A 21,800-nucleotide genomic window follows, 5' to 3' on the forward strand; every position below is an offset into this window, starting at 1 on the left:
TTGCTTGCCTTCCTGTGAGAAAGGGATCTTCCTGCGCTGTTGATGGAGGCATCCTTTACCAGAGCAAGTGCAGAAGATGTGAGGCAAGTTCATCCCCTGGTTAAATCAAGCGGATCTCTTCCTGGGCCACAGCCATCCCAACGCACAGCCTTGACGCGCCGGCCACCTCCACGCGCATCTGCTTCCTGCATCGAGCCCGCGAGGCATTGAAGAATGACGGACATTGTCTTCAAAACAATCTGGCAATCCGACGAGCTGAGCCAGGTCCGGAATACCAGTCAGGAGCAGATCAGGTGCAAGGGGGACATGTCAGGGGTCAACCTCGAGCACACAAAGAAAGAAAAAAAGTGGCTCTTCACCAAGAAGAAAAAGTCTGTCTCCTTCCATGGGTATTAAGCAGTTTATCGACTTGCTCTGTTTTTTTGCTGTGCGTTAATCTAAAGGACGTTTGTGCAGGGCGAATAAAGGACTCGTTTCACCATTACACCCAGCAGACATATCCAGATGAAGTTCCTGCCATCAAATTTCAATCGGCAGAGCAGGAATTCTGCAGATCAAATTGAATTCCCCAAATTGGGTCACACCATCAGGCAAAGGTCACGTACAGCAAATTTCCACCCGTTTCTGTGGCGTAAATATGCCGTAAATATGACATTTGAGGGCATAGCCTCAAAATAGGGGGAAGTAGATTTAGGACTGAGCTTAGGAGGAACTTCTTCACCCAAAGGGTTGTGAATCTATGGAATTCACTGCCCAGTGAAGCAGTTGAGGCTCCTTCATTAAATGTTTTTAAGATAAAGGTAGATAGTTTTTTGAAGAATAAAGGGATTAAGGGTTATGGCATTTGGGCCGGAAAGTGGAGCTGAGTCCACAAAAGATCAGCCATGATCTCATTGAATGGCGGAGCAGGCTCGAGGGGCCAGATGGCCTCCTCCTGCTCCTAGCTCTTATGTTCTTATGAAAGGGCCCACTTTCAATTACTTTCATAGGATATGGGCATCACTGGTAAGGCCGGCATTTATTACCCATCCCTAATTGCCCTTGAGTGTCTCGCTCGGCCATTTCAGAGGGGCAGCTCAGAGCCAACCACATTGCTGTGGGTCTGGAGTTGGTCGGACCGGGTAAAGACGGCAGATTTCCCCCCTCCCACAAAGGGACATTCGTGAACCAGATGGGTTTTTCCGACAATCGATGATAGTTTCATGATCGCCATGACAGAGAGTAGCTTTCAGTTCCAGATTTATTCATCGAATTTAAATTCCACCATCCGCCGTGGTGGGATTTGAACCCATGTCTCAACTGACATTTCCACCACAACACAGTCTCCCCAAACCTGGCTGCAGGGAAACCCGGCTGGAGATTTCTCAATGGTTTCTCTGGGGTTTCTCCGAATTTAGCCAATGGATCCATCCCTCTTTGATTGATTTCAATCCCTGGCTCTCAGCTTCCTTTCAAGTCTGTCTCTTGGTATCTGTGCCTCAAGCTGGAAGTTGTGGGATTCCTCTCCCTAACCTTTCCACATAGTGTCCTTATGGTGTAGAAGGAGGCTATTTGGTCCATCTACTCCATCTAAGCCCCTCCTTAAAGCCCTTTGACCAAGTTTGCCGTCACCTGTCTGAATAACACCTCCTTTATGCAAAATCTATTTTCTAACTATCTAATAACCAAAAATGCAGGCAAATGTAGCTTAGCTCCAACCTCAGAACCAAATCCCATAATGCTTAAGCGTGACATTCGAACATCCACCCCTGCATCCTCTGAATGAGTCTGTCTTTTAATATCAATTCATACAATTTGATATTGCCACTGGTTTTCTTTTTAATTTCCAACAATTTGCCTTTGGCTGTCCAACTTTTTGACAATGAAAACAAGTCAATCTTTTTGACTCGGACCTATCCTTTTGACCGCTCTGGGGAGAACTAGCGCTTTCGCTGGTGTTAACCCTTTCACTAAAGTTTAAATTCTGCTCACTTAACGCCTCTGTTCTACCTTTCCAACTGCTGTGCGGGTTTAACAGTGGAGCTATACCGCCACCTAGCTGTCAATATGTCAAAATGGCAGCCGGAATTCTCTGGCCGTCTGCTGGTGGCGGATTATCTGTCCCTGCCAGCAGCACACCCGTGCCCAGTGGTTTCCCCGCGGTGTGAGGGGGGCTTCAATGGAAATTCCCATTGACAGCGGCGGGAGCAGAGAAGCCCACCACCAGAAAACGGCATGCCGCCGCCTGCTGGCTGGAAACACACGGCTGTCAGAGAACCATAGAATCCCACCCCTTATTATTAAATCTTTGCAGTTTCCTCAATGTGTTCAAATAGCGGGTATAATGCACACCTGCCCCACAGCCTCAATGTAAGGCGCTGGAGGAATGCACGTCTTCTTTCTGAGTGGGAGCCAGTGTATGTTCCACTAGCTCTTCAAACACATCTTGTCAGGAGACCCTGGACTCGGGCACCGTCAATTCCAGCCCTACTGGGCCCAGAGTCGCAACAGGAGTGGATTAACAAATAATTCTTAGAAAAATACCCGAAATCCTTGGTCCTTGGCTGCCCAATAATTATAGTCACCAGGTTTGTAAATGTAAAGACAAATTACTTTTCATTTATAACAAGAACTCGAATGAAATATGGAGCAAACACAACTGGTGAACTATCACCTAATTCCTAATCCCCTACTTTAACTTTACCCCACCTTCTGCACACATACACCCGTACATAAGACAGACAAACAGAGAGGGGAGGGGTATAATAAAAATATTGAAAGGGATAAAAGTCTTTGTTTTGAATGGTTGTCTTTAGCACACTGTCCCACAAACCAGGCTCCCACGTTGAGATTTCAGTGGTTTTCAATGTACATTCATTCAGGTCTCCACGGTTTCAGAAATACTGCAGCTCACAGCCTTTCTGGAGAGAGACAGAGAGAGAGGAGATGGAGCAGGTCCTTGTCCCTGTGTGTCCAGGCCTCAACTCTGCTTTCCTGAGGTCTCTGGCCATCATCCCACTCAGGCAGGAACCAATCACCACCTCTTGCCGGGCAGAATACGGCCTTTTGGGCCAATGAGTGTATGAGGTAGGTGGGGTGGGAGGGGGGGGTGATGGGTGGCAGGGAGGCTAGGGCGCCAGCTCTCTAGGGTGGTGAGGTTAGGTCAAGTTGGGACGCAGGGGGGGGGGGGGGGGAGTTGGAGGATTGAGTCAGTCCGAAAGTCAGGGGAGAGGGGAGTGTCAGAGGGTCGTTTGGGGAACCAAAGGGTTGTGGCGGGGAGGAAGAGTCGGATGATTGGATGGGGAGTTGGAGGTTCATGGGGAATTGAAAGCTCTGGGGAGTCAGAAAGGTTAGGGGGGTGGATTTGGAGGTCTGGGGGTAATTGGAGAGTCAGGAGGTTACAGGGGGAATAAGAGGGTCGGAGGTGTTGGGGGAGATCAAAGGGTCAGGGGGAATTGTATGGTCCTGGGGTCTCAAGGGGAGGTCGGAGAGTTTGCTGGGGACGGGAGTTAGGGGGATAGACTTCTGGAGCCCGTATGGAGACTGGAAGACCTGGCCCCAACCATGTTTTAGGGATGTTGGCTGAGGGATAACTATTGGCCGGGACACTGGGAAGAACTCGCTTGCTCATTTTAAAAATAATCTCATGGGACCCACATGAACAGGCAAACGGGGCTTCTAATGTCTCAACCAAGACTGCATTAGAATGTTAGCCTAGAATTTAGGTTCAAGTTCCTGAAGAAGGATTCAACCTCATAACCTTCTGACTCTTAGAGGTAAGCATGTTACCCTCACTGAGCCATAGCTACACCCTTACATCTGGTAGAATCTTGATCTCTTGCCCATTCTCTCACGACTGATAAGGGGGCTAGGGCCAAATTTGAAGGCGGTAACGTTCCCCAAACTATTAGCTTGCTGCTTAATGTATTTTTCCCTAGGACCGAGCGCAATAAGATAATTGATGATGCTCAGCTGTCCTGCCCAGAGCTGAGGCGATCGGCTGCATCCACCAATGTGTCCGCCCTCAACTTATCCTGCGACAAAGAATCTACCGATAGTGCGGAGAGTTTAGACTCCAGGAAATGCCAGTCTCCAGTTGTGGGAGCGGAAGGTGTGAAGGTGCATTTGGCCAGCAAGCAGCTCAATGTCAGTCCGGTAGGTGTTTTAACCTCACAGAAACAAATAGGAAGACCGAGAAATGGAGCCAGGGAAAGGCAGGGTGAAATGAAAAATTTAGCATGAGGTACAAGCTTTAGATTGGGCCTTTGAGGGCCTCACAGTCAGTCCCATAGCTGCAGACCTCACCATGTGCTTGTGAGGGTCTCACAATAAAATCTGTACATGTAAGTAAGGTCTCAGGCATGTATCTGAAGACCTGAGATCTGAACTGTGAAGACCTCAAACTGAGTCCTGACCTCGTGAATGCCTCAGAGTGAGGGATGTGTCGATAGTGAAGGCCACACAGTGAGGTCTGTGCCTGAAGGCCTCAAAGTGAGGTCTGTGCCTGAAGGCTTAACAGTGAGGTCTGTGTCTCAAGGCCTCACAGTGAGGTCTGTGCCTGAAGGCCTCACAGTGAGGTCTGTGCCTGAAGGCCTCACAGTGAGGTCTGTGCCTGAAGGCCTCACGGTGAGGTCTGTGCCTGAAGGCCTCACGTTAAAGTCTGTGCCTGAAGGCTTAACAGTGAGGTCTGTGCCTGAAGGCTTAACAGTGAGGTCTGTGTCTCAAGGCCTCGCGATAAGGTCTGTGCCTGAAGGCCTCACAGTGAGGTCTGTGCCTGAAGGCCTCACGGTGAGGTCTGTGTCTGAAGGCCTCACAGTGAGGTCTGTGCTTGAAGGCCTCACGATGAGGTCTGTGCCTGAAGGCCTCACAGTGAGGTCTGTGCCTGAAGGCCTCACAGTGAGGTCTGTGCCTGAAAGCCTCGCGGTGAGGTCTGTGCCTGAAGGCCTCGCGGTGTGGTCTGTGTCTGAAGGCCTCACAGTGAGGTCTGTGCTTGAAGGCCTCGCGATGAGGTCTGTACCTGAAGGCCTCACAGTGAGGGCTGTGCCTGAAGGCCTCATGTTGAAGTCTGTGCCTGAAGGCTTAACAGTGAGGTCTGTGCCTGAAGGCTTAACAGTGAGGTCTGTGTCTCAAGGCCTCACAGTGAGCTCTGTGCCTGAAGGCCTCACAGTGAGGTCTGTGCTTGAAGGCCTCACGATGAGGTCTGGGTCTGAAGGCCTCACAGTGAGTTCTGTGTCTGAAGGCCTCGCGATGAGGTCTGTGCCTGAAGGCCTCACAGTGAGGTCTGTGTCTGAAGGCCTCACAGTGAGGTCTGTGCCTGAAGGCCTCACAGTGAGGTCTGTGCTTGAAGGCCTCGCGATGAGGTCTGGGTCTGAAGGCCTCACAGTGAGCTCTGTGTCTGAAGGCCTCACGATGAGGTCTGTGCCTGAAGGCCTCACAGTGAGGTCTGTGCCTGAAGGCTTAACAGTGAGGTCTGTGTCTCAAGGCCTCACAGTGAGCTCTGTGCCTGAAGGCCTCACAGTGAGGTCTGTGCTTGAAGGCCTCGCAATGAGGTCTGGGTCTGAAGGCCTCACAGTGAGCTCTGTGTCTGAAGGCCTCGCGATGAGGTCTGTGCCCGAAGGCCTCACAGTGAGGTCTGTGTCTAAAGGCCTCACAGTGAGGTCTGTGCCTGAAGGCCACGCGGTGAGGTCTGTGCCTGAAGGCCTCGCAGTGTGGTCTGTGTCTGAAGGCCTCACAGTGAGGTCTGTGCTTGAAGGCCTCGCGATAAGGTCTGTGCCTGAAGGCCTCACAGTGAGGTCTGTGCCTGAAGGCCTCACGGTGAGGTCTGTGTCTGAAGGCCTCACAGTGAGGTCTGTGCTTGAAGGCCTCACGATGAGGTCTGTGCCTGAAGGCCTCACGGTGAGGTCTGTGCTTGAAGGCCTCACAGTGAGGTCTGTGCCTGAAGGCCTCACAGTGAGGTCTGTGCTTGAAGGCCTCACAGTGAGGTCTGTGCCTGAAGGCCTCACAGTGAGGTCTGTGCCTGAAGACTTTGCTGTGAGGTCTGTACCTGAAGGCCTCATGTTGAAGTCTGTGCCTGAAGGCTTAACAGTGACGTCTGTGCCTGAAGGCCTCACAGTGAGGTCTGTGTCTGTAGGTCTCACAGTGAGGTTTATGCTTGAAGGCCTCACGGTGAGGTCTGTGTCTGAAGGCCTCGCGATGGGGTCTGTGCCTGAAGGCCTCACATTAGCGTCTGTGCCTAAAGGCCTCACAGTGAGGTCTGTGCCTGAAGGCCTCACAGTAAGGTCTGTGCCTAAAGGCCTCACATTAGCGTCTGTGCCTAAAGGCCTCATGGTGAGGTCAGTGCCTGAAGGCCTCAGAGTAAAGTCTGTGCCTGAAGGCCTCACAGTGAGGCTGTATCTGAAAGCTTCATTGTGATGTTGTCTGTGAAGGGCGTTTGGAATGCAAAATACAGTTATTTTCTGTTGTCATCCCACATAAACAGGATTTTATCTGGGGAGTTCTGGGGTTGATCTTCCATTTACTGCCTCTAGGCAGTTTAGAAAGCCTCCAGGATTTTGTAAAAATAAATTTAGAGTACCCAATTCTTTTTCTCCAATTAAGGGACAATTTAGCGTGGCCAATTCACCTACCCTGCACATCTTTGGGATGTGGGGGTGAGACCCACGCAGACACGGGGAGAATGTGCAAACTCCACACGGACAGTGACCCGGGGCTGGGATCGAACCCAGGGCCCTGGTGCTGTGAGGCAGCAGTGCTAACCCAGGGCATTAACCGGAGTCCAGTGATGTTATCACTAAGCCACCATCCTCCCACAAATCAAAGATTAATACTCAGGACACTGCTGCAAGCAGGGACCCAGGGAGAAGGTTATAGGAGCGTTGTGCTCATGAATTGTTACCAAATTTCAACATAAGTAATAAAAATGTCCACGGTGTGAAATAAAAGGCTTGTTGATTCACGGTCAAAAATCCTCCAATCTAATGAGGAAAGCCTTACTGATGGGCGCAGGAAGGTGATTTGTCACAAGTATGAGCACAATCGGCAGCCAATAGCAGGGGCATGGGATGGGGCAATTAGAGGCAGGCGGTCGATCATGTGGTGTCACCTCCAGGGATTCATCCAACCAAAGTTGCCAACCCTAACCCTGTGCGACGTCATCAGTCAATCTGATTGTCCGCAAACAATTTGCTCTTCTGAAGCCATTGCTGAATATATTTAAGATTGCGATGAATGCAGGGATTTCATATATATATTGTATTGTGTGTATATGGTTCAGTATGGGTTTTGAGAGCCTGGGTTAATGTGTGTATGTGACTTCTGCAGCGATGATTTTAAAAATCCCGGATTAAAAGAAAGGCAGACACTTTCGCTGCAGAACGGGCGATTAAGATGTTGTAAAAGTAAGATCGTCATTCATTGCAACCATGTATGTTGTTTACCTGAAAAGATTTATGGAACTTTGTTTATAGAAAGAAGATTCCCTGGGGAGTAAATAATTAAAGTGTTTAGCCTTGATAAGATGGTCATAAACCAGTTAATGGAATAGAGATGATGTAGTTAATGGGAGGAGCCAGAGCTGAAGCAGCCAGGTGTTGATTTTTCAAAGAACTTGCTATGAACAAAACAGGAGCTTTCAGCCAATTGCTGGGAAGTTAAACAGTAGTTGGACACAGGCAAGAATCTGCAGAGTGGTTTCTGAAGGATCTCTCTCTCTCTCAAAGCTGCTTATCCAAGACATCTCGAAACAGCAGGTATTCCTGGGTTTGCGAACTGTATTTAAAAGTGGGGTTGTGACCTCAGATGGGTTTTGCTTGAGTGGAGATAAAAAGTTAGCAGTTAGGAATTAAAGTGCTTCATTTTACTGTTAAACATTGTTTAATTGCAAGTTATTTATTGTATGATGTTAGTTAGTTTAATCCTGTGTTAGTAATAAAGTTTATTTTAATATACCACATCCCATTTGTGCGTGGAATCACTTTTGGAGCGGAGTATACTTTCCTCGTAGTCTCATAAATAAAGTAAAATATTGGAGTTCCTGTCCAGCACCTGAGCAACTGTTGGGGTTTGGCCCAGGATTGTAATAAGATTGAGGAAGGCAGAGTTTTGGTCCCTCAGGGAATCATGGGGAGCGGGCAGGAGAGTGGGGTCGAGGCTTACGATCAACCAAGATCACATTGAATAACGGAATAAGCTGGAGGAGGGATTGGTCTGCTCACGCCCCTATCTCTTATGTTCTTTCCTTGCGATTTGCAGTGCGCAATCTTCCTGGAGACGGTTGAGAAGAATAAAAATGCCACGAACTCCTTGAAGGAATACACTCGAAAACTAGAGGTAAGCAATAAACCTGAGCTAAACAGGCCCAAATCGGACACTTCAGTAAATACCCGGAGTGACGAATTAGGGATACAAAGGCAGGTCTGGTAGGGACCAGAGGAATAGAATTCAAAATCAGACAATTTATTTTAAGCTCCTATGGAATCTTGGTTCAACCACACTTGGAGCAATGTGCTCAGATCGTACCGCGATGTTGCAAAGCAGAATAAAGAGACAATGGTGATAGTGGAACTGGTCTGGGTGTGCCGGGCACCGAGGGCCGGTACAACAACAACTTGTATTTTTACAACATCAAGGCTCTTCACGGGAACACCATCAAATAGAATTTGAGATTGAGTCACATGGGGATTGAACAGGATTCAGAGCCACGAAGCTGAATCAAAGAGGTAGGTTTGAAGGAGAGTCTTAAAGGCAGTGAGAAAGGTTGAGGGTCAGAGAGGGCAGGGAATTCAGGAGCTCCTAGGGCCTCGGAGGCTAAAGGCATGGGGACCGATAGAGAAACAATGATGATCGGGGATGTGTAACGGGCCAGGATCGGAGGACAGCAGAGTGTGGTTGACTGAGAGCCACTGTAGGTCAGCAAGCATATGGTGAGGGTGAGGGGTTGAATGGATCTTGGTGCCAGTCAGGATAGAGGCAGCAGAGCGTTGGATGAGCTGAAGTTATCAGAGGCTAGAAGACGAGAGGCCTCGACCTCTGTGTGCTAATTCTCTCAGGAGCGGGCACTGGTCATCACATTATCTAACCTCAAAGAATGACCACGAAAATGGGGATGAGACGTAGGTTCAACAGAACAGGGAGCCACAGTGTACAGAAAGAGAGGATGGAGGGATATGGGAAGAGTTGGCAGTCAAAATCAATCAAAGAGGGATGGATTTGTTGGATGAAGTAGTCTTTTCTTTACAAGATCTCCTTCCAGACAGGAGAGTAGATGGATGGGCGGTGCAAATGACTGGATGGTCAGTGAAGTGTTCAATGGTTCAATTGTTCTGTGTTCGACCATGCAAGACTGCTAACTGATCTGTGCCCACTGTGCTTGATTGATTAAGTCTGGGTGTGAACTCAGAGAAAAGTAAACCGACACCCAGAAGCCACCAGAATTGGAGCTGGAGCATGGAGCAGACATTTTAAAGCATTGTACAAACCTCTGTAAATAAACTTCCTGCACGCCTAGTGTCATCTGTGCATTCATCTCAAGAATATCAAATTCATAAAAATTAAAAGAGGCAGTGCAATAGGGTCAGTTAAGGGGAATGATAAAGATTGAAAGACAAAGCAGAAAGTTTTGTTAATAGAGTTAGTTAACGAGAAGTATATACATTGTAGCCTCAATGGTTCAGTCGGTAAATGAGCTGCCTAGTGTGGCATTGGGCTACACAGCTCCTGGTTTGCCCTGGGATAATTGACGTCAACCAAATGTGGTTTCTTTGTCTTAGAACTAAAGGAAGGGGGAGTTCAGCCAGGAGATAGAAAGAAAGGAGTGAAGGGAGGGAATGATTGGTGCTCACTTAACTTGCCATCTAATCATTGTCCATAGGGGAAACACAAGAAGCTGGAGAACTTACTGAACAAGCTGGAGTGTGACAGAAGAACCATCCTGTGTACTTCATTATTCCTCGAGGTACGGTGATACAGCTAAAGAAAAAGACATGCATTTATGTAGCATCTGTCACAGTTGGCGGGCATCCCAAAACACTTTACCGGCAGTGAAACACTTTCAGAGTGTAGTCCTGTATCAAACCTCGGCCTGCTGAATTTACAGATGTGTCCGGGCGGCCAAGTGACACCTTCGCCTGAAATAATTGGCACGTTCTGTTAACAACAACAACGTGTATTTGCATGGCTCCATGGCAATCAAAGTCGACTCGCCAACCAATCAGCGGCCTTTTTCTTCTGTGATATAAATTGTCGTGACCCACTGAAGTTTGGCATTCTTGCATTTGCCCTGGTGAGTGCAAGATTAAAAGCTTTGACGGTATGTCCCTCTTTTCAGCGACACTCAAACTCTGTGCTAGCATGCGACCGAGAGAGAGATTGCTCGTTGCTGTTGCATCATTCAACGAGCAGCAACGCCGGAGATAACTGGCCGAGCTGATTACTTGGTTGACAGGTCAGCTCGTTGGCTCACGGACCGGTTAGTTAGAAGGTTTGATTGGCTGTCTAACCTGTTCCTGATTTTGTCACCAGGAAAACTGCAAACAGAAGGCCACATTGGAAGTCGAGAAAGACACCTTGCAGCAGAGGCCATTGGCGGTTGAAGTACGTGAGAGGAAGTTGCTGGGCTACGCTGTGTCCTATCTGTAAATGTATTCTGTCCATAAAGGTAGATAGAGAGCCTGTTGTGACAGATGCCTGTCAGGAATGGCGGCCGTAATTTTCTGGTTGTTCTCGCTGGCGGGATCTTCAGGTTCCGCTGATGGCGACCCCCCCCCCGCGCCCCCGAGCAGCGTGGGTCGCTCCAGTGCAGTGCAGGCCCCCTGTAGGGGTCAGAATTTCTGCTCCTGAGGGCATGTTGACGCTGTCGAGAAAGACGACGGCGTTTACGACGGCGTCAACACTTAGCCTCAAGGTCAGGGAATCTCTTTAAAACAGAGGTGAGGAGGAATGTACTCTTTAATGTTTGGAATTTGCTCCCCCCTGTGGTAGTCGGTATTAGGGGGTATTACGGTACCCTGAATAACAGGGGGTGAATGTGGTAGTCGGTATTAGGGGTAGCACGGTACCCTGAATAATGCTGTAAGACCATTGGTGTGGGAGGTAACTGAGACTGCTATTTCATTGGTGAAGCCTGCCTGCTGGTTCCACCCAGTAAGGCGGAGTATAAGAGCCTGTGTCTCCCCAGCAGCTGCATTCTGTACCTGCGCTGAGGGGGGAAGCATCTGGTACAATAAAGCCTTCAATTGTCTCCAATCTCGCTTCAGGAGTTATTGTTCGAGCATCAATTTATTGTACTAGTTTTTAAAGGATGGAGCTCCGAATCAAGCCGGAGTGTTTGCAACTCAGCCCCCAAGCGGCAATCTCAGCGGCAACCTTCAAGCACTGGCTGGCGTGTTTCAATGGATACCTCAGGACAGCCACAACTACACCCACGGAGGACCAGAAGAGGCAAGTTCTTCACTCGAGGGTGAGCCCAGAGATCTACACCCTCATCGAGGATGCGGACGATTTTGAGGCCGCAATGACCCTGCTGAAAGGACACTACATTCGTCCTGTAAACCAGGGCTATGCCCGACATCTGCTAGCGACGAGGCGACAAATCCTCGGGGAATCGCTGGAGGAGTTCTACCGTGCGCTCCTGGTGTTAGGGAGGAACTGTGACTGCCCGCAAGGTTCGGCCCGCAACCACACAGAACTTTCCATAGAATCATAGAATTTACAGTGCAGAAGGAGGCCATTCGGCCCATCGAGTCTGCACCGGCCCTTGGAAAGAGCACCCTACCCAAGGTCCACACCTCCACCCTATCCCCATAACCCAGTAACCCCACCCAACACTAAGTGCAATTTTGGACACTATGGGCAATTTAGCATGGCCAATCCACCTAACCCGCACATCTTTGGACTGTGGGAGGAAACCGGAGCACCCGGAGGAAACCCACGCACACACGGGGAGGATGTGCAGACTCCGCACAGACAGTGACCCAAGCCGGAATCGAACCTGGGACCCTGGAGCTGTGAAGCATTTGTGCTATCCACAATGCTACCGTGCTGCCCTTTTGATCCGGGACGCTTTCGTTGCAGTTATGCTGTCCTCCCAAATCCGCCAGCGATTGCTGGAGAAAGAGACACTAGGCTTCAAGGAGACATGGGCCCTTGCTAGCTCCCTGGATGTGGCCTCCTGAAACGCCCGCGCTTACGTCCCTGACCGCGCAGCGGCCCCTTGGGCTGCATGGAGCCCCCCCCGCGGCTGACTCCGATGCATCCCCCATTCCCCCACAAGCTTGTGCTGCAAGACTGCCAGGAAACCCCAGGGGGCCCCGCTGCTATTTTTGCGGGCAAGCCAAGCACCCCCGGCAGCGCTGCCCGGCCCGCTCATCCATCTGCAAAGGGTGCAGCAAAAAGGGCCATTTCGTGGCAGTATGCCAGGCCCGGGCGGTCGCCGCAGTCTCAGGGGGCGAACCGGGATCGCCATCACAACTCTCTCCACGAGCCACGTGCGGCCAGCGGGCGCCGCCATCTTCCTTCTCCAGAGCCACGTGCGGCCTCTGGACGCCGCCATCTTGTTCCCCGGGGACCACGTGCAACGGATGGGTGCCGCCACCTTGTACACCTCCAGCCATGTGCGACCAGTGGGCGCCGCCATCTTGGCTGGAGTCTCAAGACCCCGACTCAGATGACCACAAACCGCCCGAGGAAAACATTCAACTTTTGCCACGACTTGCCTCGGTGACCCTGGACCAGTCTCGGCCCCGAACACTCTCGGCTGCGACGACAACCGTACTCATCAACGGCCATAAAACATCCTGCCTGATCGACTCTGGGAGCACAGAGAGCTTCATACACCCCGATACGGTAAGGCGCTGTTCTCTTCCCATCCACCCAGTCAACCAAAAAATCTCCCTGGTCTCCGAGTCTCACTCGGCAGAGATCAAAGGGTTCTGCATAGCGAACCTCACGGTCCAGGGGAGGGAGTTTAAAAATTACCGTCTCTATGTCCTTCCTCACCTCTGCGCTGCCACGCTCCTAGGGTTAGACTTCCAATGTAACCTCCAGAGCTTAACTTTTAAATTCGGCGCTATACCCCCTCACTGTCTGCAGCCTCGCGACCCTCAAAGTCGATCCGCTTTCCCAGTTTGCGAACCTCACCCCGGATTGCAAACCCGTCGCCACCAGGAGCAGACGATACAGTGCCCAGGACCGGACCTTCATTAGGTCAGAAGTCCAGCGGTTACTGAAGGAAGGTATCATTGAGGCTAGCAACAGTCCCTGGAGAGCTCAAGTAGTGGTTGTAAAGACCGGGGAGAAGCATAGGATGGTCATCGATTATAGTCAGACCATCAACAGGTATACGCAGCTCGACGCGTACCCTCCCCCCCGCATATCTGATCTGGTCAATCAGATTGCACAATACAAGGTCTTTTCCACGGTGGATCTAAAATCCCCCTACCACCAGCTCCCCATCCGCCCTAGCGACCGCAAATACACTGCCTTCGAAGCAGATGGGCGGCTCTACCACTTCCTAAGGGTTCCCTTCGGTGTCACAAATGGAGTCTCGGTCTTCCAGCGCGAGATGGACCGAATGGTTGACTGGTACGGTTTGCAGGCCACGTTTCCGTACCTCAATAACGTCACCATCTGCGGCCACGACCAGCAGGACCACATCACCAACCTCCGAAAATTTCTCCATACCGCAAAAATCCTTAATCTAACATATAACAAGGACAAATGCATGTTCAGCACCGACCGGCTAGCCATCCTCGGCTACGTAGTGCATAATGGAGTTATAGGCCCAGATCCCGAACGCATGCACCCCCTCATGGAGTTCCCCCTCCTCCACTGCTCCAAGACCCTGAAACGCTGCCTGGGATTCTTTTCGTATTATGCTCAGTGGGTCCCCAACTATGCGGACAAGGCCCGCTCACTAATTCAATCCACAGTTTTTCCCCTGTCGGCAGAGGCCCGCCAGGCCTTCAACATCATCAAAGCGGACATCGCAAAGGCCACGATGCACACAATTGACAAATCCCTCCTCTTTCAAGTCGAGAGCGACGCGTCCGACGTAGCTCTGGCGGCCACCTTCGACCAAGCGGGCAGACCCGTGGCCTTCTTCTCACGCACCCTCCACGCTTCAGAAATCCGCCACCCCTCAGTGGAGAAGGAAGCCCAGGCCATAGTAGAAGCTGTGCGGCACTGGAGGCATCACCTGGCCGGCAGGAGATTCACTCTCCTCACTGACAAATGGTCAGTTGCTTTCATGTTCGATAATGCACAGCGGGGCAAGATAAAGAACGATAAGACCTTACGGTGGAGGATCGAGCTCGCCACCTACAACTATGAGGTCTTGAATCGTCCCGGGAAGCTAAACGAGCCTCCTGATGCCCTGTCCCGCAGCACATGTGCCACCGCACAAGTGGACCGCCTCCGGGCCCTCCACGAGGACCTCTGCCACTCGGGGGTCACTCGATTCTTCCATTTCATTAAGACCCGCAACCTGCCTTACTCCATCAAGGAGGTCAGGACAGTCACCAGGGACTGCCAAATCTGCACGGAGTGCAAACCGCACTTCTACAGGCCGGAGAAAGCGCACCTGGTGAAGGCTTCCCGCCCCTTTGAACGCCTCAGTATGGACTTCAAAGGGCCCCTCCCCTCCACCGACCACAACATGTACTTCCTGAACGTGATTGACGAGTACTCCCGGTTCCCATTCGCCATCCCCTGCCCCGACATGACCGCAGCCACCATCATAAAAGCCCTCCACATCTTCACATTGTTTGGTTTCCCCGCCTACATACACAGCGATAGGGGGTCCTCCTTCAATGGCGACGAACTGCATCAATTCCTGCTCAGCAAGGTACACTGCTGTGTACCACGGCCAACCAAACCCCTCACGAACGTCTCCTGGTCTTCCCTAGGAAGTCCTCCTCTGGGACCTCGCTCCCAACCTGGCTGGCAGCTCCTGGACCCATCCTGCTCCGCAAACACGTGCGGGCGCACAAGTCGGACCCATTGGTTAAGAGGGTCCACTTCCTTCACGCTAACCCTCAATACGCCTACGTGGCATACCCCGACGGCCGACAGGATACGGTCTCCCTACGGGACCTGGGCGCCCGCTGGATCCCCCCCACACCTCCACCACCGACCCCCCCCTCCTCTCTCCCCCCCCCCTCCCCCTACCGGCGCACCCTACAGCCGCCCCCTTCCCAGGTGGATCGGTCCTTCCACTGGTCCCATCTAGGGGTGATGAAGCTGCTGAAGAAGCCGAAGCCACAGATGCCCGATCGACTGATTGCTTCACTCTGACTGTAAATAATTACTGTAAATAGTTATGACATGTAACGAGGCAAAACACTGTGCTAATGTATACCGGGTAACACCATAACCTCAACCTCCACCACTGTATAACGCGAGACCATCACCCCCGCCGGACTCTTTTTTTAACAGGGGGTGAATGTGGTAGTCGGTATTAGGGGTAGCACGGTACCCTGAATAATGCTGTAAGACCATTGGTGTGGGAGGTAACTGAGACTGCTATTTCATTGGTGAAGCCTGCCTGCTGGTTCCACCCAGTAAGGCGGAGTATAAGAGCCTGTGTCACCCCAGCAGCCGCATTCTGTACCTGCGCTGCTGGGGGAAACATCTAGTCCAATAAAGCCTTCAATTGTCTCCAATCCCGCTTCAGGAGTTATTGATCGAGCTCCCCCCCCCCCCAAAAAGAACCATGGAGACTGGGTCTGAAGATATTCAAGGCTGATGCAGACAGGTTTTTATCTATAAGGGGAATCAGACAGGAAAGTGGAATTCAGGTCACAATCAAGTCAGATGCAATCTTATTGAATGGTGGAGCTGGCTCGAGGGGGCAAATGGCCTATTCCAGCTACTATTTCTTATAGTCTTATGAGAAGGGGTGTTAAATAGCCTTTTACAGATGTACAGCCATCCCGTGTACCATGTAACGCTGTGAATATTACCGAAAGTGAAGTAGCCTTCCTCTGTCTCAGGAGAAACTGATGAATCTGTGTCAGAAGGTTAGGAAGGAGAACACGCAATGGCGTGACATCCTGAGGAAAGAGTCGGAGGGGAGGCTCGCTGGAACATCCGAGAGGAAAGCGGGAAGACAACCTGGTCCAGGCAACCCGCCACTGCAAATACTAGAACAGATTACACGCTCAATGAGTGACTTGAGACAGGCGCTCACATCACAGTTAAACGAAATAAAGGAAAAGAGTAACTTGCCTGGCACCTCATCGAATCTCGGGGAGAAAGAGCCAAACATCTCACCAATTATGCTGGAGAGTGTGAGGTAGGCCTTGTACTGTTCAATGGTTTGATTGTTCTGTGTTTGACTGTGTGAGCCCGGTGACTGATCTATGCTCACAGTGCCTGATTTGTTAAGCCTGGTTGTGGACTCAAAGCAAAGTAAACCAGTACCACAGAAGCTACAAGAAGGTGAGCTATAAGCATAAATATTTTGTGTTTACAGAGATATTATAAAGCACTGTAAATAAACCTGTTGCACACTTAGAAATTTCATTCCTGCATTACTCTGAGATATAAAATTTTGATTTGCAGGGACACTGAGAGAGGTGGAAAGCCTGCAAGGGAGGTCAGAGTCAGAGGGACTGCAAAGGAGGCTTGTGTTGTAAATGTGTAAGGGAGGCCTCAACTGGGAGTGTGAGGGAGGCCTGTGCTAGGAGTGTGAGGGAGGCCTGTATTGGGAGTGTGTGAGGGAGGCCTGTATTGGGAGTGTGTGAGGGAGGCCTGTGCTGGGAGTGTGTGAGGGAGGCCTGTGCTGGGAGTGTGAGGGAGGCCTGTGCTGGGAGTGTGAGGGAGGCCTGTATTGGGAGTGTGTGAGGGAGGCCTGTGCTGGGAGTGTGAGGGAGGACTGTGCTGGGAGTACAGTACGAAGTCTTACAACACCAGGTTAAGACTTCGTACTGTGCTCACCCCAGTCCAACGCCGGCATCTCCACATCATGTGCTGGGAGTGTGAGGGAGGACTGTGCTGGGAGCGTGTGAGGGAAACCTGTGCTGGGAGTGTGTGAGGGAGGCCTGTGCTGGGAGTGTGTGAGGGAGGCCTGTGCTGAGAATGTGTGAGGGAGGCCTGTGCTTGGAATGTGTGAGGGAGGCGTATGCTGGAAGTGTGTTTGGGAGGCCCGTGCTGGGAGTGTGAGGGAGGCCTGTGCTGGGAGTGTGAGGGAGGTCTGTATTGGGAGTGTGTGAGGGAGGCCTGTGCTGGGAGTGTGAGGGAGGACTGTGCTGGGAGTGTGTGAGGGAGGCCTGAGCTGGCAGTGCGTGAGGGAGGCCTGAGCTGGGGGTGTGTGAGGGAGGCATGTGCTGGGAACGTGTGAGGGAGGCCTGTGCTGGGAACGTGTGAGAGAGGCCTGAGCTGGGAACGTGTAAGGGTGGCCTGAGCTGGGACCGTGTGAGGGAGGCCTATGCTGGGAGTGTGTGAGAGAGGCCTGTGCTGGGAACGTGTGAGGGAGGCCTGTGCTGGGAACGTGTGAGGGAGGCCTGTGCTGGGAACGTGTGAGGGAGGCCTGTGCTGGGAACATGTGAGGGAGGCCAGTGCTGGGAATGTGTGAGGGAGGCCTGTGCTGGGAACGTGTGAGGGAGGCCTGTGCTGGGAACGTGTGAGGGAGGCCTGTGCTGGGAGCGTATGAGGGAGGCCTGTGCTGGGAACACGTGAGGGAGGCCTGAGCTGGGAACGTGTGAGGGAGGCCTGTGCTGGGAACGTGTGAGGGAGGCCTGAGCTCTGAGTGTGTGAAGGAGGCCTGTGATGGAGCATTCAAGACTGAGATTGTTTGGCATTTTATGTATTGTGATATTGTAAGTGGAGTTGAGATACAGATCAGTCATGATCTCATTGACAGTTGAGCAAGCTCGAGGAGCTGACTGGTCTCCTGGTTCCTCATAAAAGACTGACAGCGATAGAGGACTGCGCTGTTATTCCTCCACGTGGAGAAGGGTGAAACCCTAAAGTCACGAAAGATCGGAGGACTATTGACAATGGAATCGCTGTATCTGAGATTGTATTGCTGGTGGGGCAAGTCCCCAGCAAATCTCTCCTTCAGAATAAATCATGTGGCCCTGTTTGTACACAGGGATAGTTTGGACAATGTCGTTGACAAGTATCAAAGCAAAACCGCCCATCAGCGAGACAGGCTGAAGATGCTGAGCCAGTTTGATGGCAAATTTGAAGCCTTTAACCAGCAGTGGGAACGTACACAGCAGGAGCATCAACGCACAACACAGATGATCCACGAGCTGAAAAGAGAGGTGGACAGTATCGCCAACACGTGAGTTATTTCTTTCTTTCTACGTCTGGCTTTCCACTCTCTTCCCCCTCCAGTGGTGTTATATTGACTTCTGCTGGGCTAATACTTCCCAGTTCCTGTGGGTTCCAGTTAACAACCTCCCTTCCAGTTGTTTGGGCGTACATTGCTGAAAAAGGAGACAGGCTGTCAAAGCTTTTCATCTTGCACTCATCAGATTGGAATCGCAAGAATACCAAATCTCAACAGAAGGACACGGGACATAGTAGCAGGAGTAGGCCATTCGGCCCTTTGAGTCTGCTCTTTTCAGAGACTCCTTCAGACTCCCTCTTTGACCAGGTGTTTGGTCACCTGTCTTGATATCCTCTTTTCTCAATTGTGGGCATCGCTGTGAGGCACTGGTAGCAGTATTACACAGTTGAAGATCACGTCCGGGATTCCCGCGAGCATCACCAGCGAGGACGGAAAATTTGGCGCCCGGTTAAATCTCCCATTCACTGCAGCGGGATTGGAGAATCCCTCTGCCGTGAACGGACGGAGAATGCCGTTGGCGGGAACGGACGGAGAATGCCGGGGAATCTCCGATTCTGCGGCTATGTCCGCAGGATCCGTCTGGTATTACGACCAGAAAGCCGGCGCCCTGCCCCCACCCCGATCCTCCGGCCGATGGGGGACTAGCAGTCAGGCGCATACGTTACCTGGGGATATGACCGCAGGATGGCCAGGTCTGTGCAACATAGCACCGGCCGCGCACGAACCCAGCCTGCCAAAAGAAACGCCCTTCTGTGACACTCCTTGCCACCCCCCGCCCGGAACCACCCCCCCCCCCACTTCCAGCCCCCACCAGAGCCCCCCCTGCCAGCGGGACGGTTCCACCCCCCACCCGGCTGCGGCGGCGCTGGATTCAGTCTGCAGCCGGCACGCGAGGTCCCCGTACGTTGAGAGGACACGTGTCCCACGCCGTCGGGGACTCGGCCTATCAGGGGCGAAGCATCGGGGAAGGGCCTCAGCTGCGTCCTGAGGCCTCCCATACGGCGTGCGGCGCGCACCCTGAGTGCGCTATTTCTGAGGGGGCGGAGCATCGCAAAAACGGCGCCGCCCCCCCCCCCCCCGATTCCAGCAAAGAAGTGGATTCTCCAGCCAATCGCCGAACGCAATTTCAGCTTCGGAAATCAGGGAATCCCGCCCCCCCCCCCCCGCGGTGAGCAGTTCCCCACCATTAGAAATTCTGAGTTAGAATTGGAGATTTCAGGCGGTTCTGACGAACTTAGCAGAATGGTTACCCGGGAAAGGTTGGAAGGATTAAAACCAGCTCTAACTCCTGGACAGATACACTAACACCCTTGCCTCCCGACTCGACGCCCCAATTAACCTCCTGACCATCCAACCAACCCCCTGACCATCCCCAAACCGCCTTCCTGACCTGACCCACCCTACTCCCTTACTCACTTACCTGCCACCCTTTCACCCCACTTACCCACCTGCACCCTACCCCCTCAGCTACCTACCACCCTCACCCCCGTACATGCTCTCTGTAGTTTCTCGGAGTGGCTTTGGGGCCTTTAAACGTATCAGAATACCGTAGCACCATAAGATACAGGAGCAGAATTCGGCCATTCGGCCCATCGATTCTGCTCCATCATTCGATCATGGCTGATCTGTTCCTCATCCCCATTCTCCTGCCTGCTCCCCTTAACCCCTGATCCCCTTACTGATCAAAAACACCAGGGGCTGGATTCTCCGATTCTGGTGCTATGTCCACACGCCGGCGTGGGAACGGCGGCGTTTTACACCAGGATAAAATGGCGGAAAACGGCCACTGATTTCCACGTGTAGCTGGGGGCTAGCAGGGAGGCAGCGTGAAGCACCCGGCTCTAGCTGCTGATACGGTCCGGAGAAATGCCGGTCCGTGGCCTGCACTGTGCTACATGGCGGATGTGGTGATAGGCATCCCTGTAAATACACAAGGGGTTAATGTAAATACACTACGACTAAGTAAACACTCGAGGGAGCACCAGAGACGTCATGACATGCAGACATACAGCTAATGAACACATAGAATAGGATACGACCAATGGGCAGTCAAGACATCCAGAGGTGACACTACCACAAGGGGGCATTACACAACCCATATATAAGGACAGGGCACACATGCTCTGTCTCTTTCCACAGGCGACACTTAGAGAGTAGGACAGGGGCAGATCAGTAGCATCACACCCACCACGTGGCTTAGAGCAGACTGGTTAGTTGGACTGAGTTACTATAGCAAGATTAGCAGGAGAGTCGAACTCATAGAGGACTGTGCTGATGGTTCAATAAATCACATTGAAGTTACTTCAAAGTCTGGAGTATCTTTTGGTCAAATCTGCATCGAGTTGCAGCCTGTGTTATCCCAGAGTACATAACACAACAGCGGCCGCTTAATAGTGCTCCCCAATTTGGCTGGCTTGCACGCCCCGGACCACCCCCCTGCCCCTAATAAAGTCCCCCCCTTGCCTGCGGATCGGCCCTCCCCTGACTATGGCGGTGCTGGACTGACTGAAATATAAAAGTAGGAAATGCTGCAGGCTATTGGTAAGACCACATCTAGAGAACAGGGTAAAGTTTTGACCTCATAATTGCATTAGAAGGAGCTCAGAGAAGATTTACAGGACTAATTCCCGAGGTGAGGGGCTTATCTTACCAGGAAAGGTTTTGAGCAAGTTGGGTCTCTTATCCATTGGAGGTTAGAAGAATGAGAGGTGATCTTATTGAAACATATAAGATCCTGAGGAGGGCTTGACAGGGTGGATGCTGAGAGGGTGTTTCTCCTTGTGGGAGAGACCAGAAGCAGGGGACACAGTTTAAAAATAACCAGTCCTCAATTTAAATCGGAGGCAAGGAGAATTTGTTCTCTGAGGGCTGTCAGTCTGTGGAACTTTCTACCCCAGATAGCAGTAGAGACGGCGACAATTAATATATTTAAAAAAAAATATTTTTATAAATTTAGAGGACCCAATTTATTTTTTCCAATTAAGGGGCGATTTAGCGCGGCCAATCTACCTACACATCTTTGGGTTGTGGGGGCGAAACCCACGCAGACACGGGGAGAATGTGCAAACTCCACACGGACAGTGACCCAGAGCCGGGATCGAACCTGGGACCTCGGCGCCGTGACAATTTATATTTTTGAGGCAGTGGTAGATAGATCTTCGACTAAGGGGGCGGCACTGCTGGTTAGCACTGCTGCCGTACCGCGCCAGGAACCACGGTGGTTAGCACTGCTGCCGTACCGCGCCAGGAACCCCGGTTCAATTCAGGCCTTGGGTGACTGTCTGTGTGGAGTTTGAACGTTCTCCCCGTGTCTGTGTGGGTTTCCTCCGGGAGCTCCAGTTTCCTCCTGCAGTCCGAAGATGTGCAGGTCAGGTGGATTGGCCGTGATCAATTGTCTCTTAGTGTACAGGGATGTGCGGGTTAAGTGGGGTTACAAGGTTGCAGGGAGACAGCGGGAGCCTGGGTAGGGTGCTCTTTCAAGGGTCGGAGCCGGCTCGAGGGGCCGAATGGACTCCTCCTGTTCCTAATT

At 51.7% G+C, this 21,800-nt stretch overlaps 1 protein-coding gene across 2 annotated transcripts in view; it reads left to right on the top strand.

Moving 5' to 3' along the window:
* The window catches only part of LOC140403756 (testis-specific serine kinase substrate-like), a 29,806-nt gene continuing 8,006 nt past the window's right edge, over window positions 1-21,800 (top strand). For both annotated transcript variants that reach the window (XM_072491920.1, XM_072491921.1), the window contains exons 1-7: window positions 1-389; window positions 3,918-4,134; window positions 8,230-8,307; window positions 9,848-9,931; window positions 10,498-10,569; window positions 15,966-16,267; window positions 18,068-18,262. In XM_072491920.1, coding sequence (XP_072348021.1) covers window positions 214-389; window positions 3,918-4,134; window positions 8,230-8,307; window positions 9,848-9,931; window positions 10,498-10,569; window positions 15,966-16,267; window positions 18,068-18,262 — 1,124 coding nt within the window. In that variant the 5' untranslated portion in view covers window positions 1-213. The remainder of the gene's footprint in view (window positions 390-3,917; window positions 4,135-8,229; window positions 8,308-9,847; window positions 9,932-10,497; window positions 10,570-15,965; window positions 16,268-18,067; window positions 18,263-21,800) is intronic.

The sequence above is a fragment of the Scyliorhinus torazame genome, chromosome 29 (genome assembly GCF_047496885.1).
Source record: "Scyliorhinus torazame isolate Kashiwa2021f chromosome 29, sScyTor2.1, whole genome shotgun sequence".
Taxonomy (NCBI): domain Eukaryota; kingdom Metazoa; phylum Chordata; class Chondrichthyes; order Carcharhiniformes; family Scyliorhinidae; genus Scyliorhinus; species Scyliorhinus torazame.